The 27128-nt window shown below is 44.6% G+C and overlaps 1 protein-coding gene across 8 annotated transcripts in view; it reads left to right on the top strand.

Annotated features, from left to right (window-relative positions):
* Positions 1-27128, top strand: part of TENM3 (teneurin transmembrane protein 3) — a 608889-nt gene that overhangs the window by 572427 nt on the left and 9334 nt on the right. For all 8 annotated transcript variants that reach the window (XM_057537184.1, XM_057537189.1, XM_057537185.1 and 5 more), the window contains 4 exons: positions 11890-12065; positions 13524-13759; positions 21021-21317; positions 24753-26364. In XM_057537184.1, coding sequence (XP_057393167.1) covers positions 11890-12065; positions 13524-13759; positions 21021-21317; positions 24753-26364 — 2321 coding nt within the window. The remainder of the gene's footprint in view (positions 1-11889; positions 12066-13523; positions 13760-21020; positions 21318-24752; positions 26365-27128) is intronic.

Below are 27128 nucleotides of genomic sequence, written 5' to 3' on the forward strand. Positions count from 1 at the left end.
CTCTGAAATCCCTGAGTTAGACTAATATGTTTCACGAACGGAATAATTATTTGTTGCTAATTGAATAAGCCATCTTGCCTCAGACCTCCTCTTCCATTGACTTTTTGGGCAGTAGAAAGGATGTCCGTCTAGCTCTGGGGTCCCCTTGTCTGAGGACCCTGTGATAAGCCTAGTTACCCCCTTCACTTAGTATTAGGGATTATTTTCTGCTGCTCTTCGTACCATTTTAAAACAATTATCACCCGTTATAATTCCTTAGCTAGAGTAATTCCAGGGAGACCCAAAAGATCTTACCTGCTAGAAATCTATTATTTAAAAAGTTCATAGCCAGAGCAAAACCTCAGTTCTTACACTTGAATGCACACAAAAGCAAACCCAGTGTATTGAATTGGGCAATAGAGTAAATTATTTAATGACTAATGGCATTTCACAGTTCTCTGCTTGCTTACCCCATAAGATACAAACCGTGCGGGCATATCTAGAGGCTCTTCTGTCTGCTTAGAGAAGACAACATGGAAAAAAAAGCTCTGAGTTCTGGCTGACGTGTACATGCACACAGCCAGGTTGGTGGCAGTTTTCTATCTTGGGACTTTGACTATTTGGAGCTTTATATGCACGGGGCTGACTGTGGTCTCTCGTGAGCTCTGTTCAGATTCACGGGGCAAATAAATGAGTTTCGGCTCTTACACGTTTATGTAGGTGTATGTGGGTCTCCAGCTTCTCATTTGGGTGCTCTATTGTCCCTCGTTCAAGCTGAGCAATTTCAGAATGAACTTCTTAACCATTTCTTTATAATGAACGTAGCCCCGAGCCCACGACAGATCCACAGCTGCCACTGACATCAGTCCGATCGTCTGGGAGAAGATGGAAAAGGGGATCTCAGAGGAGGAGAGAGAGGCAGCGTAATGAGTAACTGGGCTTCAGATCCAAAACGGGGTGCGGAAAGCACAGATAACCTAGGAGAACTCAGTGATGGCCATTCCAGGTCAGGAAAGATGCGTCCGGCCCCGTTGACGCTGAATCATGTCTAAATAGCTGGCCATCTGTGCCAGGCTGTGTCCTCCTGATGTGTGTGTGTGACTGTGATAGCTCATGATGTTAGCAAAATTACAGAGGCGTCTTCCATGGGACAAAACCGAGAAGATAACCTTTCCCTTGGTAGGCATCCGACATCCAAGCCTAAAAATTCAAACGCTGAAACCACGTTTCATTGCTGTTTCTGCCCAAAATTGCGTTAAAAACAAAGCAACCCATTTTACAAATACATTCCTAAAAGTGGTGCCCAATTCCTCTCCTTTATTTTCCTTTTTCTCTTTCTTTCCTCGTGGAAGAAAACATTTGCTGCATTAAGGATGATTTTAAGAGATTTTATCAGCAGATCACTTAAATTCATGGGAAAATGCTGTGGTTGATTTCCATTTTTGCTGTTTTGTTTAATTGTTTAATAATTTTGCTTTAAGTTTGTAACCAGAATGTATAGTCCCAGGGACATCAGTAAAAAAAAGTGTGTAGCCAATTGAATAATTGTACATTATTATACATTTCAAACACTAACCTGAACGCTATTAAGGCAGTGCTTTTACTAATGCTTGATTTAATCCAATTTTCTTCTGCAATCTAGTTTTAAGGAAAAATTAGTTCTGTCCAGGTTTCAAAGCGGAAAGGGAAACGGGGAAATTGTGTGTTATTCAGATTTTTTGAGAAAATTCCAGAAAACATGAAAACAGATTAGTCAGATTTTCTCAGCACATCGCAGTGTACATATAACATAAGAGGTCCCGGTTTCTCAGTACAGTTTGCGGTGCGCCGACAGTTGCAGGCTACGTTAACTCTTTCACTTCCATCAGGCAGTTAATGTTCTAGATGTGCTCAGTTGCTCCGTAATGGTTCAAAACCGAGGACATGCTGCTTCCGAAAGTATCGATTCCTTCCTTAAACTAATCGCATAGCTGTCTAAGTTAGATGATCTGATAGCATCATATCTGGGTGTGTCAGCAACTTCCCTTACACAGTGATTATCAGATGATTTACTTACTCTAAGACCAGGTTATACACACCAGCCATTTTAAAGGGTTGTCTGATAACAGGGCAAGAAATCTACACGGTGACAACCAGTGAAAGGGAACTTTGTTATTTTATAATCACAGAACTGAAGATGGACAGTTGGGTATTTTCCAGAGACTGTCCGGCGTCTCTGACTGATTCCTGTGATATCAAAATAAAAGCAACCTCAGCGTCCCTCCCTCCAGGCTACCCTAACTCCCAGACTCCCAGAAGAAGCCCCTTGCCTGTGTTCCAGGATCCTGGCTTCAGAATATCTTGAGGTGTCAAAGCAGAGCTGATGTGGGCTCTGTTCTCTCTGGACTCCACCCCAGGGCTGGGGGAGACGACCTAGGAAGGAGACAAGCTGGCTGGGGACCCCTCAGTCCCCTCATCCCTGGTTCCTCACAGCTTCCTGCCCATCCAGCCCCACTGCCCTGTCTCTTACACAACACACACTTCCAAACAGATTTCCTAGACCTCAGTTCATCCCAAAGTTCAATCTGTGGTTCTTTTTTTTTTTTTTTTAACATCCTTATTGGAGTATAATTGCTTTAGAATGGTGTGTTAGTTTCTGCTGTATAACAAAGTGAATCAGCTATACATATACACATGTCCCCATATCCCCTCCCTCTTGCGTCTCCCTCCCACCCTCCCTATCCCACCCCTCTAGGTGGTCACAAAGCACCGAGCTGATCTCCCTGTGCTATGCGGCTGCTTCCCACTAGCTAGCTATTTTACATTTGGTAGTGTACATATGTCCACGCCACTCTCTCACTTCGTCCCAGCTTACCCTTCCCCCTCCCCGTGTCCTCAAGTCCATTCTCTATGTCTGCGTCTTTATTCCTGTCCTGCCCCTAGGTTCTTCAGAACCTTTTTTTTTTTAGATTCCATATATAATCTGAGGTTTTGAAAGTGAGACCCCTAAAGGTGGGAAGCAAGGTGAGCAAGCCGAGGCGGGGTGTTCCAGGCCAGAGCAGAGCATTTCCTTGGGAGGCAGAGCGTGGTAGGTTTTAGAAAGAATATGCAGCTCAGAATGACAAGAGCATAGAGCATGTGTGGAAGTAGGAAAAAGAGAGTAGATGGAGATCACAGTTTTGATCAAGCAGGGCTTAAACTGACCACCTGGTGATCCTGGGTGGACAGGCTTCCCGTGAAGGAGATTACCAGGAAGGCAACATGGTCCTTCTGGGGGCAATATAAGGATGGGTTGAATGTAGAAAAGTAGGAGGCTGAGAAAAGGGGGAGAGAGGAGTGAGGAGACAGTAAATCTAGTTGGGAGGTGAAGACCTGACCCACAGATGGGCACTGAAATTATAGAGAAAGAGGTGGTTAGTCATTAGGAAATGGTGACTGAATGCAAGAGGGGAGGGAAAAGAGAATCTGCTGACCTAGTGACCAAGTGGGTAGGAAATACAGGGAGGACGCAGGTCGGTAGAAACAGGTGAGCTCTGATTTGGAAATTATGGCTTTGAGGGGACCGTAGTCCAGCCCAGCATGTGGTCGGAAACAGCCAGTGAGAACTCAGGGCAAGTCAGTTCTAGAGACGTGGGCATGGGGTCGTGGAAAGAGCTGAGCCCCGAGTGTGAATGAAATTACACTGGAAACATCTAGCTGGGGGGGAAAAGTGTGAATATATGAATTTGCAGACTAGGGTTTCCTATGGCTTAACAACAGAGACAGTACGAGTGTTCACACTTCAGGGTCGCCTTTTCTGCTGCTGGATGCCATCCCCCCGGTTATTGATGCCATCAGATCTGTGTCTCGCCTTGTGTACTACCTCCCCTTCTGTATTTGTCCCCGCTTTTCTCCCTCACGTTCCTTAACTGCCTACGTCTGACCATCCCTCTGCTTTCCCTCTGTCCTCATGCTTTCCACGATACTCACTTTCTCTCGTAAAGCTTGCGAATAGACAGCATTTTAGTCTAAATGTTATTTCATCTTAGATTCCCAGTCTACCCACTACATCTATTGTTTTTCCTCCCAATCCTTCCTTATTTCCAAATCATTGACATCTCATTAGTTCCTTGATGCCTCTTTCTCTCTGTTCTCTGTTTGTTCTCTTTTCTGAGAAACAGCATAAGCTGATTGGAAAAAGGCATTCGGTTTGGAAACTAAGAACCTGGGTTCCAGCCTGATTTTGTCACTTACTCCTATCTGTGTGTCTCTGGGCAAGTCACAGCACCTCTCTAAAATTCTGTGCCCTCACCTGCGAAATGAAAGGCTTCTTAGTGATTAAAAATTCCTGCCTGCTCTAAAACAATTTGTGATTCTGCCGTTTCTCCCCAACTTTTCCTAGGTCCCCGTCAAGGCTTATTCCAAAAGAAACAACATTTAACAAGTTACCAAATGTCTTTTGCTAAAATAGTTAGGCATGTGGCATTTCAGCCAAACCTAGTATCTATTATGCTGGTGGTAGTCATAGCAATTCACAATAATAAAATTTCTCTTTCCAGATGGGCTTCCTACTTTGCTTTTAACCTTTCCAGCTTTACCGTAAGTCTTTCACACCCTCCTTGTCCACACTCACTGCACAGCCATTTCCCGGGTGGGTCTCAGTGAGTGGCCAGAATACAAAGAGGGAAGATCAGGAGAAGGATGGGTTTGTCCTCTGAGCGCTCCTGGGCCCCATGGAATCAGTCAGGGAGGACGAGGGCATACACAGTTCTGTTTGACAGATTCTTCGGAACAGAAATTTCCCTGACATCCCCTATCCAGCAAGTCTGCATTTCAAGACCTGGGCAAGACCTGTTGTCTAAACAAATACGATGTGTCCCACTCGTTTCAACCTTCCTTAGTGAATAAACAGTTTCTAAATTGTTTAAATAAGATCCTCTCTTAATGACGGCTCACCCACAATCTTTCAAACCACAAAGGGAACTCATTCTGGAATGTCCTGACTGGGATGCCTTTGTCTCAAGGCCTGTGAATTTCAGAGCTGGTCATTATCACTTTGGTCAGCTCTCCCTGGTATGGTGATGACCACGGAAGGAAAGAGGCATTGGGCCACTTTTCTTGAATTCGATCTTTGAAAAATATCAAAAATATTGAAAAATGTCATATCCATGACCACCTGTCACTAGGCTCAATGTTCAAAGTAAGGGCGGGACCAGAGGTGAGAAAGAAAAGATCTGCCTTTGTCTGTGGTCTTCTGAACTCATGTTATCTGTGTGTTGGAAAACAGAGGATAGTGGCTTGACTGTAGACCACTGCCCTTTCTGGGTTTATGAAGCAAAGCAACGGCCAGAATTTTGCCCCATCGCAAGACCTCTGAATAAAATGCAACAGCAGCAAAGAAATTTAAATGTGTTAACCCCTCTTTCCACTCCCACCCTTGCAGTTCCACCCTTTCTCATCAGGACCCTCTTAGCACTGGAGACAAACATCATGTAAAATAATACCTTCTTTTGTCTTTCTTATTTTGCATCTTCCCCGTTACTTTTGGTAATGTGTAGGTAGCAGACAACTAAGTACCAGATGAACCAATGATTTAAGAGTTGGTTGATTGCTCTACTTCCCTTGATGATGGAAGCATTTTGCATTTTCTCTTCAGAACCTGATTTTTTGAGGAGTTCTAACTGACAACATTGCTCCTGAATTCAAAAAATTACGATTTGCCTGTGAGATCACTGTTGAAATATACAAACCTCAGTTTCGTTCCCAGAACACTTAAATGTAAATTCTTTTGATATGAGTGTTACAGATCACATTATGGCTATTAGGATTCCAGATCAGTCCACCACGAGAAGTTTAAGTCAGGTTCTGTTCTGGTTTTGCTGTTTGCCCACGTCCTTCATCAGGAATGCAGATCCAGGACTGATTTGTGCATATGTTCTTGTTATGATGAGGTTGGTAATTTTGTTCTGCTTTACCACAATGACAGATAAGAAGTTATTATGGGTTAGCATTGTGAGAAAAGTATTGCCAAACAGATGGCAAGATTGGGGGGGGATTTTGTTTGGGGGGTGTTTTTTTGTTGGTTTTGCAGGCTGTTAAACGATGAAAGGACATTGGATTAAAGGAACTCTGATAGATGGGAGAAAAGATTCTCCCTCTGTGTCAGGGGGACAGTGGGGGAAAGACAGGTTGACTACGTCTTTCCTGGGACTCCGTACTGGGACTCAAGTCTAAAAGCACACAGATGTAGCCCCACTAAGCAGCTTATTCTGGACGGCCCTGGGGAAGACACGGAAGAGCCAGCCGTGACCGGCACCCATCCGGACCAACACCTCCTGATGTCTCAGCTTCTCAAGACAGGCTGATTTGGACTAGAGAAACCAGTCGGAGTTGACACATGCGTTTAGCTGGCTGGTGTCCATTCCTCTACAGGTGAAGAGCATCAAGGTCTGGGAGAGGGGCATTGCCAACATTTTAGGAGTAAATACATACATTTGTCTCACCTTGGAGACCAGTTCAGCGTCAGGCTGAATCGCAAGCCAAGGGGGCCCGGGCAGCCCACTCCTCAAAAGAGCCGCCCCTCTCAGGGCGATGACTGCCTCTCTTCGCTGGTTTGCTTGCTTCTCTAAAGCCCTGCTCTGATGGACACAGATTTTTCTCAAAAGCAGAAGGTAATTTTAGAAACGAAACATTTGATTAAAGAAGCCTTGGGACTTCCCCGGCGGTCCAGTGGTTAAGACTCAGCGCTTCCGCTGCAGGGGGCTCGGGTTCAATCCCCGGTCGGGGAACTAAGATCCCACATGGCGCGCGGGGCAGCCAAAAAAAGAAGAAGCCATGTTATGGGGAAGCACTGAAGACAACAGATAATCCTGTTGAGTTTTAAAGAAAACTTGTTACCTTTGTTGAATGATGTTAGTTGACTCTAATGTATCAACTGAATTGAATGTTTGCTTTTGAACAATGACTTTTTTTGGGGTAAGAGTTAAAAGGCTTAGAACAAGCTAACAGACAACAGAAATAAGTATATCAGATTTTTTAATGCAACAAACTACATGTTAATTGTTACCTTATTCTTTTTATCTTTGGTAGACACTTTTAAAAGAAAATAATTTTGTTGTGTTTAACTCACCAACATGTGGTGTATAATGAAGACAGAACTAGAATAAATTAGTTTTGTTCTGATTTTTTAGAACACTTGCAAAAAAAAGTTTTCAAGAACTTTGTTTCCACCTGAATACACTTGCGGTATCAATAGTCTCTTGACCTTGGTTGGTGACAGTCTCAGTCAGTGTTTCTGTCCGTTGAGGAACCACTAGAAGATGTTTGAGCAGGGAAGTGTTGTACTCGGGGGCGGGGGGGGCGGTTTCAGAAGATGGATTTGGTAGCTGTGAGTATGGGGAGAGGTAACAAGACTAGCTTTTGAAATCTGGGGTGGCTGTGGGAGTGGGAAGACACGTGAGAGACATTGTGAAGGAAAAGTGAAGAGTTGGGAACTTGTGTCTGTAAAGCGGAGCGAGAGAGAAAATTTCACGTCAGAACAGAATCAGCGTCTTCAACTGAGAAGGTCTGAGGCTCTGGCTTTCCGGGGCATTTGTCGATAATCCTGCTGTTTAGGAAACTTAAAAAGAGATTTAAAAATATACCACAAAGGCTAAAACAGCAAGTCTAGGCAAAATAACGCAATCAAAATGAAAGACGAACAAATAGAGAAGCATCAGTGAAAAGCATCCCAAAGGTCGTGGGGAGCCTGAGGGGTTTGTCTTTTCCAGCAAGGGGCCTTTGTCAAGAGGGGTCAGCCGGGAGCAGAAAAGAATGTGCTGTGTGATGAATTTGAAGCTGTGAGGCTGAGACCAGATGAGTGGAAAGGGGGGCATCAAGTTGATGTTCTAGTCAGATTGCCTGGAGCCTATCGCACTGTAAATTCAAGAAGCTCATAAAAGAAAACCATGTCTCAAATCTACAGGCTGGGCAGGCCTAGTTCACCAGCGAGGCCAAGCAACGTTCCGCAGAGCCGCGGAGCTGCACGGAAGCAGAGCGTGTGTCCAGAGGCGCGTATTTGATGGGAAGGCCCATTAGCATCTGGGATCAAAGCTTTTCAGAGGACAGGCGAGCGTCGGCTGCTGCACTGTTTTTCTGCTTTTGCTAAAGAAGGGCCCGCCTGCCACGTCTGAAAGGCATCTTGGCTCCTTATTCTCTCTCCCTCCCTTATCCGGCGTTCCCTGGCAGTTCTAATGGCTGCCACCCATCTCGTTGCATTCCTGTTGCCATAGGTGCGAGTCTGTGCAAAAGTTTTCACAGATCCACAGTGAAATGGAAAAAATGAATAATGACGGGGAGAACATTTTCATAAAGCTTTACTGATTCCTTGTCAAGAACTTTCACCCTGAAGTTAGGTCCTGTCTATCTGTGGCATGGGTAAATGGCCTTCCTTTATGAAATGATGCCAGTTACAGGTGAGGAGTCTTTATTTAAAAACTCCCTGTTGGTCCCAGTTTTATTTTCTGTACTGGTTTGTGAAATCGACAAGTCTGGGAAGGACGCCCTGCTTGACCTGTCACCCCGCCCTGGGCTCCTTTAAGCCTGAATGAAGCCTTGCTTCCCTTTGAAACCTTCGTCGCAGTCCCCAGTGATGAACCTCCCGCTACCGTATCAGGGACGCTGCGCGGACCCTCTGCCTCAGTGGGCGCTTCTGCTCCCTGACCTCGCAGCCCGTCCGCCCCCACGCCCCCTCCCCGGCGGTGGTCCTGGCTGGGGTGTGTCCTGTGCCTTCCTTACCCCCCTGTATGAATCCGCGTCTGTCTGAAGGCCCAGCTGAGGCCCCCACCTTGACGTGGCCCTTCCCTGCTGCTGCAGCACGACATCACTCCATCACCTGCCCTCGGGGGGTGGGGGGACTCTGGGCCGCCGGACTTCTGATGCTCCGTGTACCCACAATCCCCTCGCACGGTAACTAGCCCCCAAAGCTTATTCAGAAACTGGTAGGTGACTGGCGGGGTCGATGCTCCGAGGGCCCTTGCGAAGTAGCAGCTTCCCTGGCCGGCCCCGTGCGAGCCCTTCAGCCCTATTAGCGCCTTAACGCGGATGCAGCCACTCGTCTGAAGGCACAAATTGCGGACTTCCAGGGCTAAACTGTGAGACTGGGCCACTCAGATGCCAGCTTAACCCTCTGTCACTGTAACTGCACTGCCTACAAAGGCTACTTGTATTTTTATTTTCCAAAGAACCGAAGGCTAATAGGTTAGCGTCTGAATGTGCAGCGTCCGATGCTCTACGGCCGTGCACTCAGCATCCTGTGGTAGGAAATGCCTGCCCAGCAGGACAGGGAACGTGGGGCAGGCCAGTGAAAGAGCAGAGGCAGAGGCTGGAGAAATGCTTTCTGCGGGAGAAAGGTGACAGGCCTGCTTTAGATTGAATGGAGCTAGAAAACATAAACCAGCAAAGGGGTCGATAAAGGGCAGGTGAGTGACAGCAGCAAGAATGAATCAGCAGAGTGCTGGCAGGTGGCATCGCCTGTGTAAAGCTCCCGTTCTCCACTTCAAGTCAAGCCCTGTGATTCACAGAAGGGCTAAGGGACCTGGGTGCAGTGCGTGGAAGTTCCAGTTATGGCCTCATCGTGAGATGCAGAGAGAGCCAGATCAAATCACCTGACCACATCATATTTGCGTTTTTCCATCCGTAAAATGGGAAGGGGGTGGGGGCATCATGCAGCACTGAACTGCCTTTTACGTAGGAGCATTCCATAGGATGTTCATTTCTTTTTTCAATTTTTCTATAGCTTTTTTTTTTCTTCCAGTGTTATTGAGATATAATGGACAGACAGCACCGTGTAAGTGTAAGGTGTCCAGCATAATGATGGGACTTCCATACATCATGAAACGATTATCACAATAAGTTTAGTGAACCTCCATCATCTCCTATAGATACAACGTTAAAGAACTAGAAAATACACATTTTTTGCTTGTGATGAGAACTCTTGGGATTTTCTCTCTTTACAACTTTTATATATAACCGACAGCAGTGTTAATTCTATTTATCAATCACATTGTACATTACATCCCTAGTACTTACTTATCTTAGGGTGTTAATTTCTTTAAAACACAATAGCTTATTTTTCATCGTATCCTATAAGAAATGTAAAGCGCTGCAAGAATTATGTCCAGGTGAAGATTGCACTTGAAGCTGGTTTGGTCAGTAATTCTGTAACTCTGCTTTGCTGTATAAATAAACCTATGCTTGTTTGTTTCTTCAAGAGTAATAATTTCTTCAAAAAAGCAATTTGGGTTTCTTTCACTGATGCCTTCATCTGCTAGGGGCATTTGGGTTGCTGGAGAGGGGAGGGAGTCTGCTTTTTTACTTCAGCTCTGCCTTTTATGGGTCCAAACAATGATTACACTTAATGGCGTATTTTCTCTCTCTCCTCTCTCTCTCCCTCCCTCCGTCGCCCGCCTCTTTCTCCTGAGTGCCCGTTTCTGCCGCTGGCGAAGCAGCAAGGCGAATTGTCAGATCAAGTCAGTCAAACCCGTGACCTGAGTGATCCTGTCCCCACTGAATTGACGGGGCCTGAACAGGCGTCCTTTGCCTCCTTCCTCCTTTGTGCCTTCCTAGCTCCACCATGACATTGGCCTGCTAGATTCTGCTCCTAATTCCTAACCTCATTTTTCAAAGCTAATTTTTACAGTCTAGAAGCCCTCTCTCCTTTTATTCCAAAATATCATTTAAGCCCTTTTTTCTACCCCTTATTCCCTTGTCGCCCCGTGTTTACACCCATCATTAGGATCCTCTTCACTGTTTTTCCCTCCTCTGGTAACTTCTGTCTTTCACTAAGAAGATTCTTTGTCTCCTAGTTCTGCATCTGGGCTTATTTTAAGTAGGGAATGGTTCAGCTCTCCATCTCACTTAGACCTTTTATTAATGAAGCAGCCTTGGTATTAATATGAAATCCAATCTTAAGTATATTTTTTGTCCCAAGGAAGTCCCTGGTTTTTCATCCAGAATTTACATTTTTTTTTCCCCTTTCTTCAAACCACCTTGTCATTTTTGAAATTTTCTCTGGTGCTGCCACCAATAGAAAAGTCACCCCCAAAATCAGTTTTTTAGTAAAATGTTGTATCTGTAATGCATATTTATGATAATAAGATAGCTTTTTAAAATATATCCTAACACTTAAATTATAGGGGCCTCTTATATTTATATGCTAAAAAAAAAGTGAGGGTATCATAAAAAAGCAAATAGTCATTAAATGTCAGGAAATATTACATCTCATTTCAGTAAACATGATAAATCATCATTCAAGATATCACCCATTCCTACAACATCAGTATAGACAAGATAGATTATCTCCACCCTGCCAACATTTAAGTCCCAATTTACCATTATAAAGTATGTCAATCACTGAGAAATAAAGTCTTTAAAAAAGGCCTTATTATATTAATTTGTTGAAGATGTCTCAAGGTACCGAAGGAATATGTTTACATATGCAAATGCATACATGCATGTACATATACTGCTTTACAAAGTTATATATATATATTTTTTCCATATTGCACTGCCATAGAGGGCATAAGTTAGTAAAACTTTCAAAAAGGATATAACAGTGAATTAAATCTACTTTATAGAAAATATGGAGGAACACTAAGAAATTTAATATCAGCAAACATGTTCCCTTTGAAACAGCAAATTAGATGTGCAGGAGGGTTTTGGTCACACTTCAGAGAACAACATGCTGAGGTTAGGAGCTGCTCTGTTTACTCCTGGCCTCACCGGTGAGGCTTTTTTATGTTAGACAGGCTTCTGGTTACTTCAAAGCATGTTTGAAGTCCTCACTGCACAGCTCGTGCACAAAGACAAATATTCTCCCAAATGTGTGCAGCTACTGTTGTTGCAGACTCGATCATAAGTAAGAAGAACTTGCAGTTTCCTATTTAACGCCAAGTTCATGCCTCTTTTATTCAGCTATGACAGTGAAGGTCGTCTGACAAATGTGACATTTCCAACCGGAGTGGTCACGAACCTCCACGGAGACATGGACAAGGCAATCACGGTGGACGTTGAGTCATCCAGCCGAGAAGAAGATGTCAGCATCACTTCAAATCTGTCCTCCATCGACTCGTTCTACACCATGGTTCAAGGTAAACACGAAAGCAGAGCTTTCAGTGGCCCAGTTTAAAATACTACTGGTGGGGCTTCCCTGGTGGTCCAGTGGTTAAGACTTCACCTTCCAATGCAGGGGGTGTGAGTTCGATCCCTGGTCGGGGAGGTAAGATCCCACGTGCCTTGGGGCCAAAAAACCAAAACATAAAACAGAAGCAATATTGTAACAAATTCAATAAAGACTTTAAAAATAGTCCACACCAAAAAAAAAAATCTTTAAAAAATAAAATACCACTGGCACCCAGGTAGAATGTGACAACCCCCATTTTATAAGATGAACCAGGAAAGAGAAGGTGGAAATATAAACCCCTAGAGATATCGATGAGATAGTCTAATGTCTACATGTAATGTTTATTTAGTAATATATACATATATAAAATCACATACTATCTAAAACAGTCTGTTAACCTAGAAATTATGGTTTTCTTTCCCGTTTAATAAAACAAGTTAATTCCCACTCTTCACTTGCATCAGAAGGCCCTTTCTGCATCATCACTGCCACGCACGGAGAGCAGTGTGAGCTTTCTGAATCCGTGCACGAGGCAGTATGTGAATCCGCATCTCATGCCATCACTGGAAATTGTATACCAAATTTCAAGTACCCATATGTGTAATAGCTCAACTTTCCATTTTTTCATTCAGTCTGTAGGTATATATGTCCAGTAACTCCATGATAGAACCTCCCGCCATATTCCTTTTTGATGTAATCTTGAAAAGGCCTGTTTACAATGACAATTGCAACTGTGAGGTCATTGCTCTAAGACTCATTGCTAAATCTGAGTTAAACTTCTCTGACTATTTTTTTTACCAATTCTGTCAGGTAATCTCTACAGTCATCTAAAATCAGTACTGCTTGAATTCATTGCTTCCCCAAATGGTCCTATATTATTCAAGATTTTTAAGTTGAGGCAAGCCTGCAATATGAGAGGGTGTTTTGTACAAAATATAAGACGACTCCCTTTTTTAAAGTCAATTTCAGGGGGAAATATCTCCTTATATTTTTGGTATAGAAGGTATAGATATTAAACCGTTTCAAAACATCTTTAACAAAAGATATAGGGATGAATATTGGGAAGATGTCTTCTAAACCCTTGGAGGTGACACACCAGCCTCTGAAAAGAACACATACTTGGTTCTTTGCAAAACATTTACTGGAGGTCGAACCTTCATTTATTTCATCAGACAGATAAAGTAGAGAAGGACTTTAAATTCCCCTAAAGTTTGCCTTTAACATTCAGCCAAATCTGTTACAGCATGAGATGCCAGACATCAAAGTTGTTTTGTTATTTTCTAAAAGGATATCATTAAGTACTTTTCATTCCCTTATAAATGGAGTCCAGTCAACGTTGTAGAAATTCGTATCACTTCTAACCCCACAAGCGATCCGGTGTTTAATGCGCACCTACAGTTCGTGTTTTCTGCTGCTTGTTTTCTAGATCAGTTAAGAAACAGCTACCAGGTTGGTTACGACGGCTCCCTTCGAATCCTCTCTGCCAGTGGCCTGGATTCACACTACCAGACAGAGCCGCACGTGCTGGCCGGCACAGCCAACCCAACAGTGGCCAAAAGAAACATGACTCTTCCTGGTGAAAACGGTCAGAACCTGGTGGAATGGAGATTCCGCAAAGAGCAAGCCCAAGGCAAAGTCAATGTCTTCGGTCGAAAGCTCAGGGTAAGTCAGTGTCAGAGCGAGGTGACAGCCTCCCGGTCCGCCGTGTCATGCAGTGGCCTGTCCACGAGGGCGGGCCTCGGACTCGTCTCCCGTTCACGCTCAGGGTAGCACCTTACCTTAGAGCATGAGTTACGGCCAACCATCAAGCCATCAGATCGCTCACAGAAAAAGCCAACTATTTGAGAAAAGTGTTTTCTTAATATAGCTTTGGTTAAAAATCAGTTCTTCCCATAGAGAATGGACTTGAGGCCACGGGGAGGGGGAAGGGTAAGCTGGGACGAAGTGAGAGAGTGGCATGGACATATATACACTACCAAATGTAAAACAGATGGCTAGTGGGAAGCAGCCGCATAGCACAGGGAGATCAGCTCGGTGCTTTGTGACCACCTAGAGGGGTGGGATAAGGAGGGTGGGAGGCAGATGCAAGAGGGAAGAGATATGGGGATATATGTATACGAATAGCTGATTCACTTTGTTATACAGCAGAAACTAACACACCATTGTAAAGCAATTATACTCCAACAAAGATGTTAAATTAAAAAAAAAAAATCAGTTCTTCCCTGGGAAATTAGAATAGTGCATGTAGCACAATTCCAAATAGCCTGCATGGCCAACAGATTCTTGTTGTACTGATATTGCCCTAATAATCTTACGCTTTTCCTTTACCCACTCAGGAGTGATGGCTTCCTAATGGGATGGGGATGAGTAAGAGTTGGATGAAATATTAAAAGTGTTCCAAATCATAAATATGTATCTTGAAAGAGGTGGGTTGGCCTTTGAAAGGTGGATTCTTCCTTTGCATTCTCCATATTTTTAAAGTACAGCTTGGGCACCTAGAAGAGGACCGATGTCGGAACCCCCCTGCCCCCTCCTCCCTATTGAAGGAAAACCCAAACTGACGTCATTGTTATGAGAATTGTGATGGCATTGCTGATTATGCTCGTGTAACTGACCTTCGCAAGATGTTCTCTGTGTTGCCTTGTTAGGTGTTTTTATTCCTCCCTCTCACATTGTGGGCCAACTATATCTAGAAAGCAAGCTGTGATTTATGATAGCTGTTTGGTAAAGACAGCATAGATTAACTACTAAAACACAGGTTACAAGGAACCGCCTTCAAACCACTATAAACTGAACTGGATTCATTCTTTCTATTAGCAAACAGATTTTCATTTATCAGATAAATGTAGATAACTATTCCTAAAATTACTTCCCTTGCTGTTTAAAAAAGTTACTTAAAATCAAGGAGAGACAAAAAACATGGAGGATACCATTCATGTCCTTTTTTCAGCACCAAAAAATGGTTAAATTACTATTATTATAACAGGCCAACATTATTTCCCAGGACAAGCCCTCATGGTAAGAAACAGCTACTACATATTGTCTCTGGCTATTTACAAGAAATGGAAATCAAGTAAGAAAGAATCAGTGCATCAAATACAGACTTTCCAACTCACAGTTCTATTCTAATTCCTCTTCAGTTGCAAGGCAGGGGTTGGGGCTCTAAATGCATGGTCTTCTGGAACCAGTGTCGTGCTCCCACCTCGCCCGTCTCCCAGCCTATGGGAGCCCAGATGCCCTAGCTCCAGGGCCCTGCACCAGGAGTTCTGGTGGACAGGAGCCGGGGAGGCTGGAGGGAGGTTATCCCGTGAGAAGGGCCAGAAGAAGATGCAATAGAAGCTCAGAAAGAAGAGCAAGATGAGGGGGCAAGTAACATGATGGGCAAGAAAACAAGCTTCAGGCTCATTCCGGGGTCACTTTCAGAGGGTCTTGGCCTGTTACCAGAGTCAGCGCCAGCCCTGGCCTTTTCTTCTGCCGAAACAAGGAACTGAGCTGCCTGCGTGCCTGTCGGCTGCTACCACTCACCGCTGCCCCTGGGCCCTGCTTCCTTGGGTCACTGCGCACTGGAAGCTAGTTCACAGGCTTCGACTTAGTCAGCTACCCCTACAGCAGGCGTGGTGTGCCTGTACACACACATACACACACGCACAGAGTCACACGTGTACTTGGACACAGGACTTACTTCATCAGAAGACACAAGGGTTCTGCTCACATCTGTGCTCAGAAAATACGGGTTCTAGGTCAGGCTCCACTTTTTACTAATAATAAATCTTCTAGGAAAATCCTAACATCTGTGAAGCCCATTCTCCTTACCTATATGATGATATCCATATTATGATGGCAATAATATACTATTATCTAGATAATAACCTGACCTTATGACACGGACATGATATAGATTAGCTATATTATGAATAAATATAATTTGCCCTACCCTGCCGCTGTCTCACACAATTGTTACAGAATCAAATGAGATAATGTGAAAATCCTTGAAAAACGAAAGGCATGATTACATATTCTGTAACCCTAACCCAGAGAATCTGAACCATGCGTACAAACAGTGGGCATTTATCCCCACACAACAGATGGATAGGAAAAATCTGGTTAACTCACTGGTTACGAAAACATAGGAAAGATTATGGGAAATGCTTTGCCCAGAAACTGACCACGTAACATGTGGCCCACTGTTCTTTGAGACAAGCTAGTCTAAGTGCATCCTTCTTTTTCCTTTTTAATACTGATTTTCTAGACATAAAAAAGGAATTAAGAAGAGTAGAGGAAAAGAGGAAAAAGCCGATTTTAAGTCTCTGGTTCTCAGCCTGATTCTAAATGAAGAAAACACCTCCCTTTGGGGAGGAAGAGACCCGTGCACACAGGCACGGGTGTGAGTTTCTTTCTAAACAGCGGAACGACAAGCAAGTCATTTCAGAAAATGTACTATTTAAAGCGGCCTGTTCGTTCACACTGAAAGGAGATTTCCAGCTGATGTGTGTGATGGCTCACATAGAGACAGTGCCAGGATCACAAGGGGGGGTCGCTTGCTTTCGAGATAAGATCGGATGTACCAGCTCGGCTTGCTAATTTCACCCTCTGTGGATTCGAAGAGAGGAATTCTAGGGAGAAAGCGATGGCGTGAAAATCTGGTTGGAGGACCGGACCTGGAATCTGCCAAACTGGGGCACAGAGGAGGAAGGAGGGGGAGGACGCGGGGCCAGCAGGGCCTCTGAATCAGGAATCAGAGTCAGAATCAGCCCGAAAAGCCGCCCGCTTTTACTCCACCCTTTCCTGAAACAGAGGACGTCTCCTCTCTTACCTTTCATTATCTCCTAGCAGAAACGTCTTTTCGTTTTTACGTTACTGGCCTAAATCTAGCTATGGGCCTGACACAGGGTGGGCACTCAAATATTTATTCAATAAATGAAAGAATGAGGAAGAGCCAGCCTTAGAATTGGGTTATTTCATTGCCTCTAGATCTTCTCAGAGAGAAGCTGTAGGAATAGCACAGCCTTGCAGATGTTTGACTGCAGGAAACCTAACACTCAGTTGAATAGATCACATGGATATAATAGGTATAACACTAGATGGAGTAGTTTAAAAAGTAAAAAAAAAAAAAAAAAAAAGGCTAGGAGTACAAAAGGAAAAATTATACAAGAAACGAGCAACATGAAAAGCATTTTCTGTGAAACTGCATTAAGGGAAAAGGGGTTAGATACATAGGAATAACCAGCAGAGGCAATCGTGGCAGAGACGTGGGAAAACAGAACAAAGATGAGACAATTCCTTAGCTTACTTGCTTGTACCTACATTTTTTTTAAAAAAGACATGCATAATAGTCGCTTGTCCTTGTCTTACAGTATTTGGTAAACAGTCCTAATTTTTGTCAGTGTTGGACTTTAGAACCAGCCTTTGATCAATTCCCAAAAATTGTTATGGCATCCTAATAATAAAAGTCATCTTCTAAACTTGCCCAGAATTCTGATGCTTAAAGGAAAACATTTAGTGGATTATGTGAAAAAGAAATTCTCGAAACCTGAAGGCCGAAAGGGTGTTTCGAGGCATGCGTAAATATGATAGCTTATTTAACTCTTCTTATGCCCATCACGTTTGTGTGACGTCCTTTCATCTGACTGGCAGGGCCTAGAGTGGGATGGTGCAGAACAGTTGGCACTTGCTGACGTGTGGAGGGGACACAGAACCGCCTGCAGACAGTTGATGTTCTAACGAGGACACCAGGGAGTGGAGATATTGTCACAAACATTCTGGATACCTGAATAGTCTGACTGTGCTTTGTGTCGTCAAACATACAGACATTGTTTTAATAACCTCTTTATGCCTCAGTTTTTCAAGCATTACAGAGGGAAAATAACTACCCACTTCCCGATATCAAAGGGACATTGTGATTGATTGCAGTCATGCTGGACATGATCTTTGAACATGGGGATTTTCCATGCTTACTTAAAAGAAACGCTGTGTATCACAAAGGAATTCATGGTGAGCTCTTATCCAGACACAACATTTGGATTCATTTTTATGTAGCTGGAGGTATCGTAACGATCTGATAGAAGGTTTTTCGTCTTAGGTGAACTACTCAATGTAACTTGATTTTTTTTTATGTGAAAAATGTTTATTAAAAGGCCACTGGGGCAACAATGCTGGTCCTCTATGATTGTCAAAAAAAAAAAAAAAAAGTTTGCAAAATAGTTGTGATTTCATACAGGTGTAGTTAAGCAAACTATGTTCCAGATGGAAATGTCCCTTGACTTGTGCATTGTGTCTGCAACACCCAAAGGAGAACGTGTGGGCAGGTTTGAGAGGGACGGAAAAACACAAAAGACCTGTTAGTATCTTCTGCAATGTTACGTATTGAATAACAGTGGCTGGTGTCTGGAAACAGTAAGAACAGTTAAAACCTTGGCTTGTGTTGCGAATGTGGAGAAAAACACAGCCACATTCTAATTCTTTCCTCATTTCTTCAGTTGGAGGACACAAGAAAGGCATTTGTCTGGATAAAAAGGAAAATGTTAACTGCTATCCAGATGTCTGGTCTCGCGGTGCTTCTAGATGTTTCCATGTGGTGACATGCTTGGTGTGGCAGCTGACACAATGGCAGCGTTAGATGTTCTCCTGGACGCTTTGGTGTTGTGCAGCCAGAGTCCCAAACCAGAGAGACAAATCAGAAGCCCGGTAGTGGGGTGCAGGCGTGCCAAGAAGGGGTTCCAGGCCTGCCTTCTGGCCCTTCTCCCTTCCTAACCGAGCAGTCATACCAGATCTGCAGAGCAGATTTCCTGTACTCTACCCATAGGAAATACTGCAGAGGCAAAGGAGGGTTAAGGAAGGCAATAAAGACTCGAGATACAAATTAAAATGAAAACACGTAAAACGCAAACAGATGGGGTACGACTGCGGGCTGCACAGTCTACGGAAACAAACTACACAGGCGATCTCGCTTGGCTATTCACAGCCCGGAATAACCTGAGGAAGGAAAAAGGAGGGCAAATCTAACACTGTGTTGTTTTGTTTTGTTGTTTAAACCACAATGTGAGAAACACAAGAGCCCTAGGAAACCATTTAAATTTTGTAAAGCCTCTTCCTTAAGGCATCACAAGTGTGCAAATAGAAGCTGAAGAGCTGGATTCTGCCAGTTCAGTATTGAGCTATTTGATATCAAATCAAATCTGTAACACTACAGACTTAAAAATACATCTTTGTAAGCTAGTACCTTCTTTCCAAGGTACACAAAGCATCCTGCAAACCTAAACTCATAAAGTCTCACAACATTCACAAAAGGCCGAGCAACTATTCTGCAGACATTTCCACCTGGGAAAACAGAAGCCCGGAAAGCCTTCAGCTGGCTGGTCAGAATCATATAAACTCACTGAAAGCCCAGGGCCTCGCTGCTTCTAGACCTTGTGGTGTGTGGAAATGGGGCTTTCGGACTCCTGGCTTCCTCCTCCGACACAGGTACACACCCCACACCAACACATACCAGTTGCTCCGTGGTTCAGGGGGTTTTCCTTTTTCCTGCATCAGCTGGATCTGCAGTGATAGAACTGAGAAATTAAGGGCTCCTCACGTGTATCCAGGGCTCCGCTTTCTCATTCGATGTGAATCATCTGGGTGCTTCCCCGGCACCCTGACCCCGACCACTTTGCCTGTTAGGCATGAACTTCTTTTCAGCTGATATCTTTACCCTTCCGTGGGCTTCACAGTACTCCCCTTGAAGAGTTAATTGGAAAAGTTTAAATAAAGCTTACGGAGAATTTTTTCATGGGACTTGTTTAATGGCCGTGATACAAGGCACAAATTTTTATCCCAGATTTTACATAAATATACATGTATATTATGTATGTACATACATATATGTGTACATATATTGGTGTGTGTGTGTAAGTGGTGTGTGTGTGTATAAGTGGTCAGCTGGAGCTGTCTGTTTTGAAAGTTCTAGTTAGGACATGGTCAAGTAAAATTAAGATTTTCCCATTTAACCTGTAACAATCCGAACAGTTAACGAGCATTTTGGTATGGACAAGCCACCATCACCACAAAGGTGCAGTAGGAAACCAAAGAATGGACTGGCCCTGGTCTTCTGCAAACACTGTAGACCGTGTGTAAAGTAGAATTTAACCAAGGCCACATGTCCACCGCACTAACAAATGCTGGCTGGTGTGTGCCCTGGACCACAGACAGTAACAGACAGATGTAGTCAGAGATTCTGGACGTGACACAGAGACCCTACGACAACAGCATGGGGCTAGATTTGTAAAGTAAGCACAGTGGTCAGACTGTGTAGATGTGGGAGTGAAGGATCTGAAGTCCTTGCCGGTGAACCAGATGTTATCAAAGAAAAAGGCATTCCAAAAAATTGTGACACGTCAGCACTTAGCCAAAAACAAGGATCGTGTTTGTAACCTCCTGCTATTTAAACTAATTAATAATTTGCAGTAATGTGGGTTCCACATTAACTGCTCTTTGAAGGGCTAGAATCACATTTACCACCATTTTATTTAATGTAGCCATGATTAATCTAGTAAGCAATTATTTCCCAATGTCTTCTGGTCTGGGGCGGGGGAGGGATTTGAGTAATGTGCAGAGATGTCAGGTTTACCACCTTCGTATCTTCTGAGCAAACTTTAAAGCAAATGCATTTCGGCGTTTTTCTTATCGGTTGCTTAAGGTTACAAAATTTAATTGAAAAGGTTTTGAACAAATGCCAGGCTGTATTTCTGCTTAATGAAACCTTTTAAAAGAGCAGTTAATCTACTGCCTTGCACTTGTACCCAAGAAGTTGCTAAATTAATTTACTGACAAAGAGAATCAATCATCATAAACGGTGTTTAAACAATAGTGGGGACCCTGCAGAGTAATAAGGGGCTGGTACTGGAACGGCATGATTTATTTTATCATCTTGTTTGTGTTGTAACAGGTTAATGGCAGAAACCTCCTTTCAGTTGACTTTGATCGAACAACAAAGACAGAAAAGATCTATGATGACCACCGTAAGTTCCTCCTGAGGATCGCCTACGACGCGTCAGGGCACCCGACTCTCTGGCTGCCAAGCAGCAAGCTGATGGCCGTCAACGTCACCTACTCATCCACGGGCCAAATTGCCGGCATCCAGCGAGGAACCACGAGCGAGAAAGTAGATTACGACGGGCAGGGGAGGATCGTTTCCCGGGTTTTTGCTGACGGTAAAACATGGAGTTACACGTACTTGGAAAAGGTACGCCTGCACACAGAGGGTAAACACGGGGAGGCAATGATCGGTATTTTCCAGCGGTCACCCAAGCGCAGTTCCGGGGCAACCAGTGTCACGTGACTGAGCCCCGTTTGTTATACTGAGTACCCACATGTAAATCACATCCGTAGAGCACTGATGAATTTCTGCATTGGCCACGGTGTTTCTCCTCAGTTAAGTTCTCCTCTCCGAGACCCTTTTACGTGATTTATGCTGTAAACAAACAAGCCACAACAGCGCCCACCTGCCAACCTCACACGTCAACAACATTCACAAATTAGACTTTGAGCTTGTTAGTCATTTGTAAATCATCTCCGTGCGAGCTTTTTCATTTGAGAAAGAGCCTTACGCATTCGCACAGTTAAAGCTGTCAGTTTTGCGTTGCTGCCCGCAGAGCTTTGACATAACCATAAAGAGCACATACACCCTACTTATGCGTTAGTAACCAAAAGAGGCTGTTTTTTAAAAAAGCCACACGTCTGGTCCTCTGTGGCCTCTCCCCTTTCTTCTGCGTGTAAAGGGAACCCATTCTTGAGACCTGTGCACAACACCAAAAAAGACTTCAAGTTATACGTGTGCAGAATGCCAGGTCGTAGATGCCAGGTTTCGGGTAGTGACCGGGGTCAAGAGGGAATGAAAGTAAAAGAAAAAAGGAGGGACTTCCCTGGTGGTCCACCGGTTAAGAATCCTCCTTCCAATGCAGGGGATGTGGGTTCGATCCCTGGTCGGGGAACTAAGATCCCACACGCCACGGGGCAACTAGGCCCACGCGCCACAACTGCTGAGCCCGCACGCCCCAAGGAGAGATCCCACGTGCCTCAGCTAAGACCCGACGCAGCCAAAGATAAATAAATAAATACTAAAAAAAGAAAGAACAATGGAGGAAAAGACCACCTCCCTGTAGTTCCCTTCTGAAGAAGTAGAATCCACCAAGAAGCACATTCATGGGAGGTTTCACCTGCCTTTGAGACGCAGGTTCGCACCGGTTCTGGTTCGGGTGCCTCTCAGCTCAGCGCACCGGCACTGCCAGCGGCCACACGGCAGCCGAGGCCCAGACACAGCTGCCGGCCTCACTGCCTGCCCCTTCCTCGGGTGCACAGGATAACCCTGTCCTCCGGACGCACACCCACATCACCGACGCACTCACTCGCCCCGTGGGTCTCCACCAGAGGTGCTCTGGACCTACCTCCCCCCTGCACCTGAGCCGTCCTGGCTAGTCCCTCTTCCTGAGGACCAGTTCGTGTTCAGAGTTCACCGTCAGGCAGCCCGCTAACTCTAGAGCGCTTCCAGCTACGACCCTACTTGCCAATTTCTCCTCTTGCAAACCCACCTATGTGCCCTCCTCAGAAGAGACGCACCCCTGAGACAACGGAGGAGGCCCATTAGGGGACAGTTTCCCTCCAGACTCGTCATCACACGCTACAGTTAGTCATTCGGCTGTTATTTGTTGAGAGACCACAGAGTAAGCCCCCTCCACACTTACCTTCCTGGGAACAAGTCCCGACACCTGGAAAATATCTCATCCTGCAACCTACAAGCCCCAAGACAACTCCTGCCTATAGTTACTGGGAGTGGGACACTACTTCATCCTGCAACACTCTTCCCAATTTAAATTAAGCACATTACAGAGAAGAGTAACAAATATAAACTCCCAGACTGGGAATTCCCTGGCGGTCCAGTGGTTAGGACTCCACGCTGCCAATGCTAGGGTGTGGGTTTAATCCCTGGTCGAGGAACTAAGATCCCACAAGCCGAGCAGTGAGGCCAAAAATAAATAAATAAGTAAACAAAATAAACTCTCAGACCCCCAAAATTGAGAGTAGTGACCATAATATGACTGAAAAATCTTGGAGCAAAGGGGCATGTCATTGATAAGGGACACTGTCACAAAATGACACCGGCAGTAACCAAGATCACGTCCATGTATCAACAGGGATCAGAAAAGCCAACGAGCACTTTCTCACCATCTCTCCCAAATCTCTAAAATCCACCCAAACTATTTCCATTTCCTTGCTAGGATAGGCACCCTAAGCCAAAACTTATTCATGGCCAAGTAAGGAATATTCTACTACCTACCAAGAGCTGTGATTCTGAATGACTGCAGTACTGGGTCCTGGGTCCTGTGAATTCAGCAATAGTCCAGGCCTTCCTTGGAAGGATGCAGACTATCAGGGACAAGTCTCAAGACATTTACCACAGAGTCTGCACACAAAAATTGCCCCTAGATGTGCCCATAGAAGAGGTCAGGCAAACTGCTTCTGAAAATGGTGGACGATAAAGAAGCAAGGAATGAGCCTTGGACACGGGGTTATGCGTTTCTGTGTCAAAAGCAAAGAGCGAGTCCCGGTGCTGGGGTGGGTGGGGAAGTGGGCTCCTAATCTAACCTAATCTAACCATCCTCCCGGTTTGGCCATCATTCCATTTGGTGTAACAGGTTTTAGAGGGGGCTTCCTCAGAGGACAGAACCGCCCACGCGCTCTACCACGGCAAGAGCTACCTAACCAGCCTCCAGGTTGACCTTCTCTCACGTTGGCCTAATAAACTGTCTTTTGTCTTTCTGCAATTACTTGCAAAATATGCAGAGCTTATTTTTATTTATCTATTTATTCACCTCATAATTTGGCACCAAAGCAGTCTATAGCCCAGAAAGCAAAGCAGTCTATAGCCCAGAAACCATCCTCCCCGCACCTTAGGTACAAGTCCAATTTGCTTCTCACAAAAGGAAATTTCAAAATTCAGATTTTTCTGTCATTACAGATGTCATTTAAGAATTTGCAAACAAACAAACAAACAGATTATCTGGATCCATATTCCTAACAAGGGCATTGACAGCTCTCATTCACCGACTGATTTGTTTGTAGCAGTGTTTGTTGCCGTTGATGCTTTAGGTACACACGATCCATTTTGGGCTAATTTTATGTTTCTTCTTTATAAAGTAATATTTTGAATGCTTTGCTCCTCCCCCAAATGCACTGGAAATTAAAACATGATTTGAGTGGCTCTTCAATCAAATGAGGGGGAAAAGCCACCTTACTAAATGATTGCTAATTATGGACAGGACTGCACTTCCCATATGCTGTTTTCCCCTTGAAATGTTGTCTTTGAAGCAGCTTTGCTCGTGCCCGTATTATGACTTAGCGGAATCCATTGACAATCCTCTGCTTGGCTATGAATGCCTGAAAAAACAAAAAAAAGGTACGATCCTGAGACTTGAGGCACTCACAGCAGAACCCCTCCCAGTGAAGCATCCAGGCACATTAGGCAGGAGATCGGTAACGACATGGAAAGTCAAGGAGAACTCAGTTAAGTGAAAACCATTTTCTCATGGGGAATGTTCTTGCGTACGTGTGGTCACTACCCGTGCGTTTGCCACCCCCGCCACTCACAAGCGCCGGCTAACAGCGTGTTCCCTCCTTGCAGTCCATGGTGCTCCTGCTGCACAGCCAGCGGCAGTACATCTTCGAGTATGACACGTGGGACCAGCTGTCGGCCGTCACCATGCCCAGCGTAGCTCGCCACACGATGCAGACCGTCCGCTCCGTCGGCTACTACCGCAACATATACAGCCCCCCGGAGAGCAACGCCTCCGTCATCACGGACTACAGCGAGGGGGGGCTGCTCCTCCAGACGGCTTTCCTGGGTACGAGTCGGAGGGTCTTATTTAAGTACAGGAGGCAGACCAGGCTCTCAGAAATCTTATACGATAGCACGAGAGTCAGTTTCACCTACGATGAAACGGCAGGCGTCCTCAAAACGGTAAACCTCCAGAGTGATGGTTTTATTTGCACCATCAGATACAGGCAAATTGGACCTCTCATTGACAGACAGATTTTCCGCTTCAGTGAAGATGGGATGGTGAACGCGAGATTCGACTACAGCTATGACAACAGCTTTCGGGTGACCAGCATGCAGGGTGTCATCAATGAAACTCCGCTGCCCATTGACCTCTATCAGTTCGATGACATTTCTGGAAAAGTGGAGCAGTTTGGAAAATTTGGAGTCATATATTATGATATTAACCAGATCATTTCCACAGCTGTAATGACTTATACGAAGCACTTTGATGCTCACGGCCGCATCAAGGAAATTCAGTATGAGATCTTCAGGTCACTCATGTACTGGATTACAATTCAGTATGATAACATGGGTCGGGTAACCAAGAGAGAGATTAAAATAGGGCCCTTCGCCAACACTACCAAATATGCTTATGAGTATGATGTTGACGGACAGCTCCAGACCGTTTATCTAAACGAAAAAATCATGTGGCGTTACAACTACGACCTGAATGGAAACCTCCATTTACTGAACCCAAGTAACAGCGCACGTTTGACACCCCTTCGCTATGACCTGCGAGACAGGATCACCCGACTGGGTGATGTTCAGTACCGGTTGGATGAAGATGGCTTCCTGCGTCAAAGAGGCACGGAGATCTTTGAGTACAGCTCCAAGGGGCTTCTGACCCGAGTGTACAGTAAAGGCAGTGGCTGGACAGTCATCTATCGTTACGATGGCCTGGGAAGGCGTGTGTCTAGCAAGACCAGTCTGGGACAGCACCTGCAGTTTTTTTATGCGGACCTCACTTACCCCACCAGGATTACTCACGTCTACAACCATTCGAGTTCAGAGATCACCTCCCTCTATTACGATCTCCAAGGACATCTTTTTGCCATGGAAATCAGCAGTGGGGATGAATTCTACATCGCGTCAGACAACACAGGGACGCCACTGGCTGTTTTCAGCAGCAACGGGCTTATGCTCAAACAGATTCAGTACACCGCATATGGCGAAATCTATTTTGACTCCAACATTGACTTTCAGCTGGTAATTGGATTTCATGGTGGCTTGTATGACCCACTCACAAAATTAATCCACTTTGGAGAAAGGGATTATGACATTTTGGCAGGACGATGGACAACGCCTGACATAGAAATCTGGAAAAGAATTGGGAAGGACCCAGCTCCCTTTAACCTGTATATGTTTAGGAATAACAACCCTGCAAGCAAAATCCATGATGTGAAAGACTACATCACAGGTAAGTGTAATTGTTTTTCCTTTCCAAGTACTTTAATCACTGGATTAACACACGAAATAACGGCTGGTAGTTTAACTGTACGCTTTCCTCATGCAAAATCGAATGCCTAAAAAAAAAAAATCAAATGCCTAACCTTTTAAATGAAACCAAGGAGAAACCACAAAGGGACACTGAGACATAGTTTGTTACTTCGTATTCTGCCTGCCAGTGCCCAAGACCACAGGTTTCTGAAATGACATGCAATCCGGTCACTTAAGGAAGGGAAGGGACGTGGGGGTGCAGAAAACACGATGAACTTGGAGTCCCCAAATTGGAGTTCCAATCCCAACGCTTTATAGCCAAGTCACATGACTTTTTGAGTCTGTTGCCTTAACAGTAAAATGGGGAGAGCAATGCCTACTTTATGGTATTAAATACAGTAACACACGCAATTCTGCTTGAAATAGTAACTGCCTTACAAATGTGTGACGCTGGTTTTCCTTTTACTCGTGTGTCAAGTTCTAATGACGGAATCAGTAAGGAACACGATACCACGTGACTCAGCAGCCCGTCCCCGGGAGGTGTTTAACTCCGTCTTCCCACCGTCGCCTGGGGACGGTGATGGCGCAGGTTCTCCCCTCAGTCGCTTGGCCAGAGGATCCTGTTTCTGTCCTCAATTCTGTCCTCTTATACTACTGTCTTCATCACCAGTTAGGGCAGTGTTCGTGTACGGTGGCACTGCTAATGAACACATTAATTTTTCTGCCAATATGGGTATAGATTTA

Source organism: Balaenoptera acutorostrata, chromosome 21 (genome assembly GCF_949987535.1).
Source record: "Balaenoptera acutorostrata chromosome 21, mBalAcu1.1, whole genome shotgun sequence".
In the NCBI taxonomy this organism is placed as follows: domain Eukaryota; kingdom Metazoa; phylum Chordata; class Mammalia; order Artiodactyla; family Balaenopteridae; genus Balaenoptera; species Balaenoptera acutorostrata.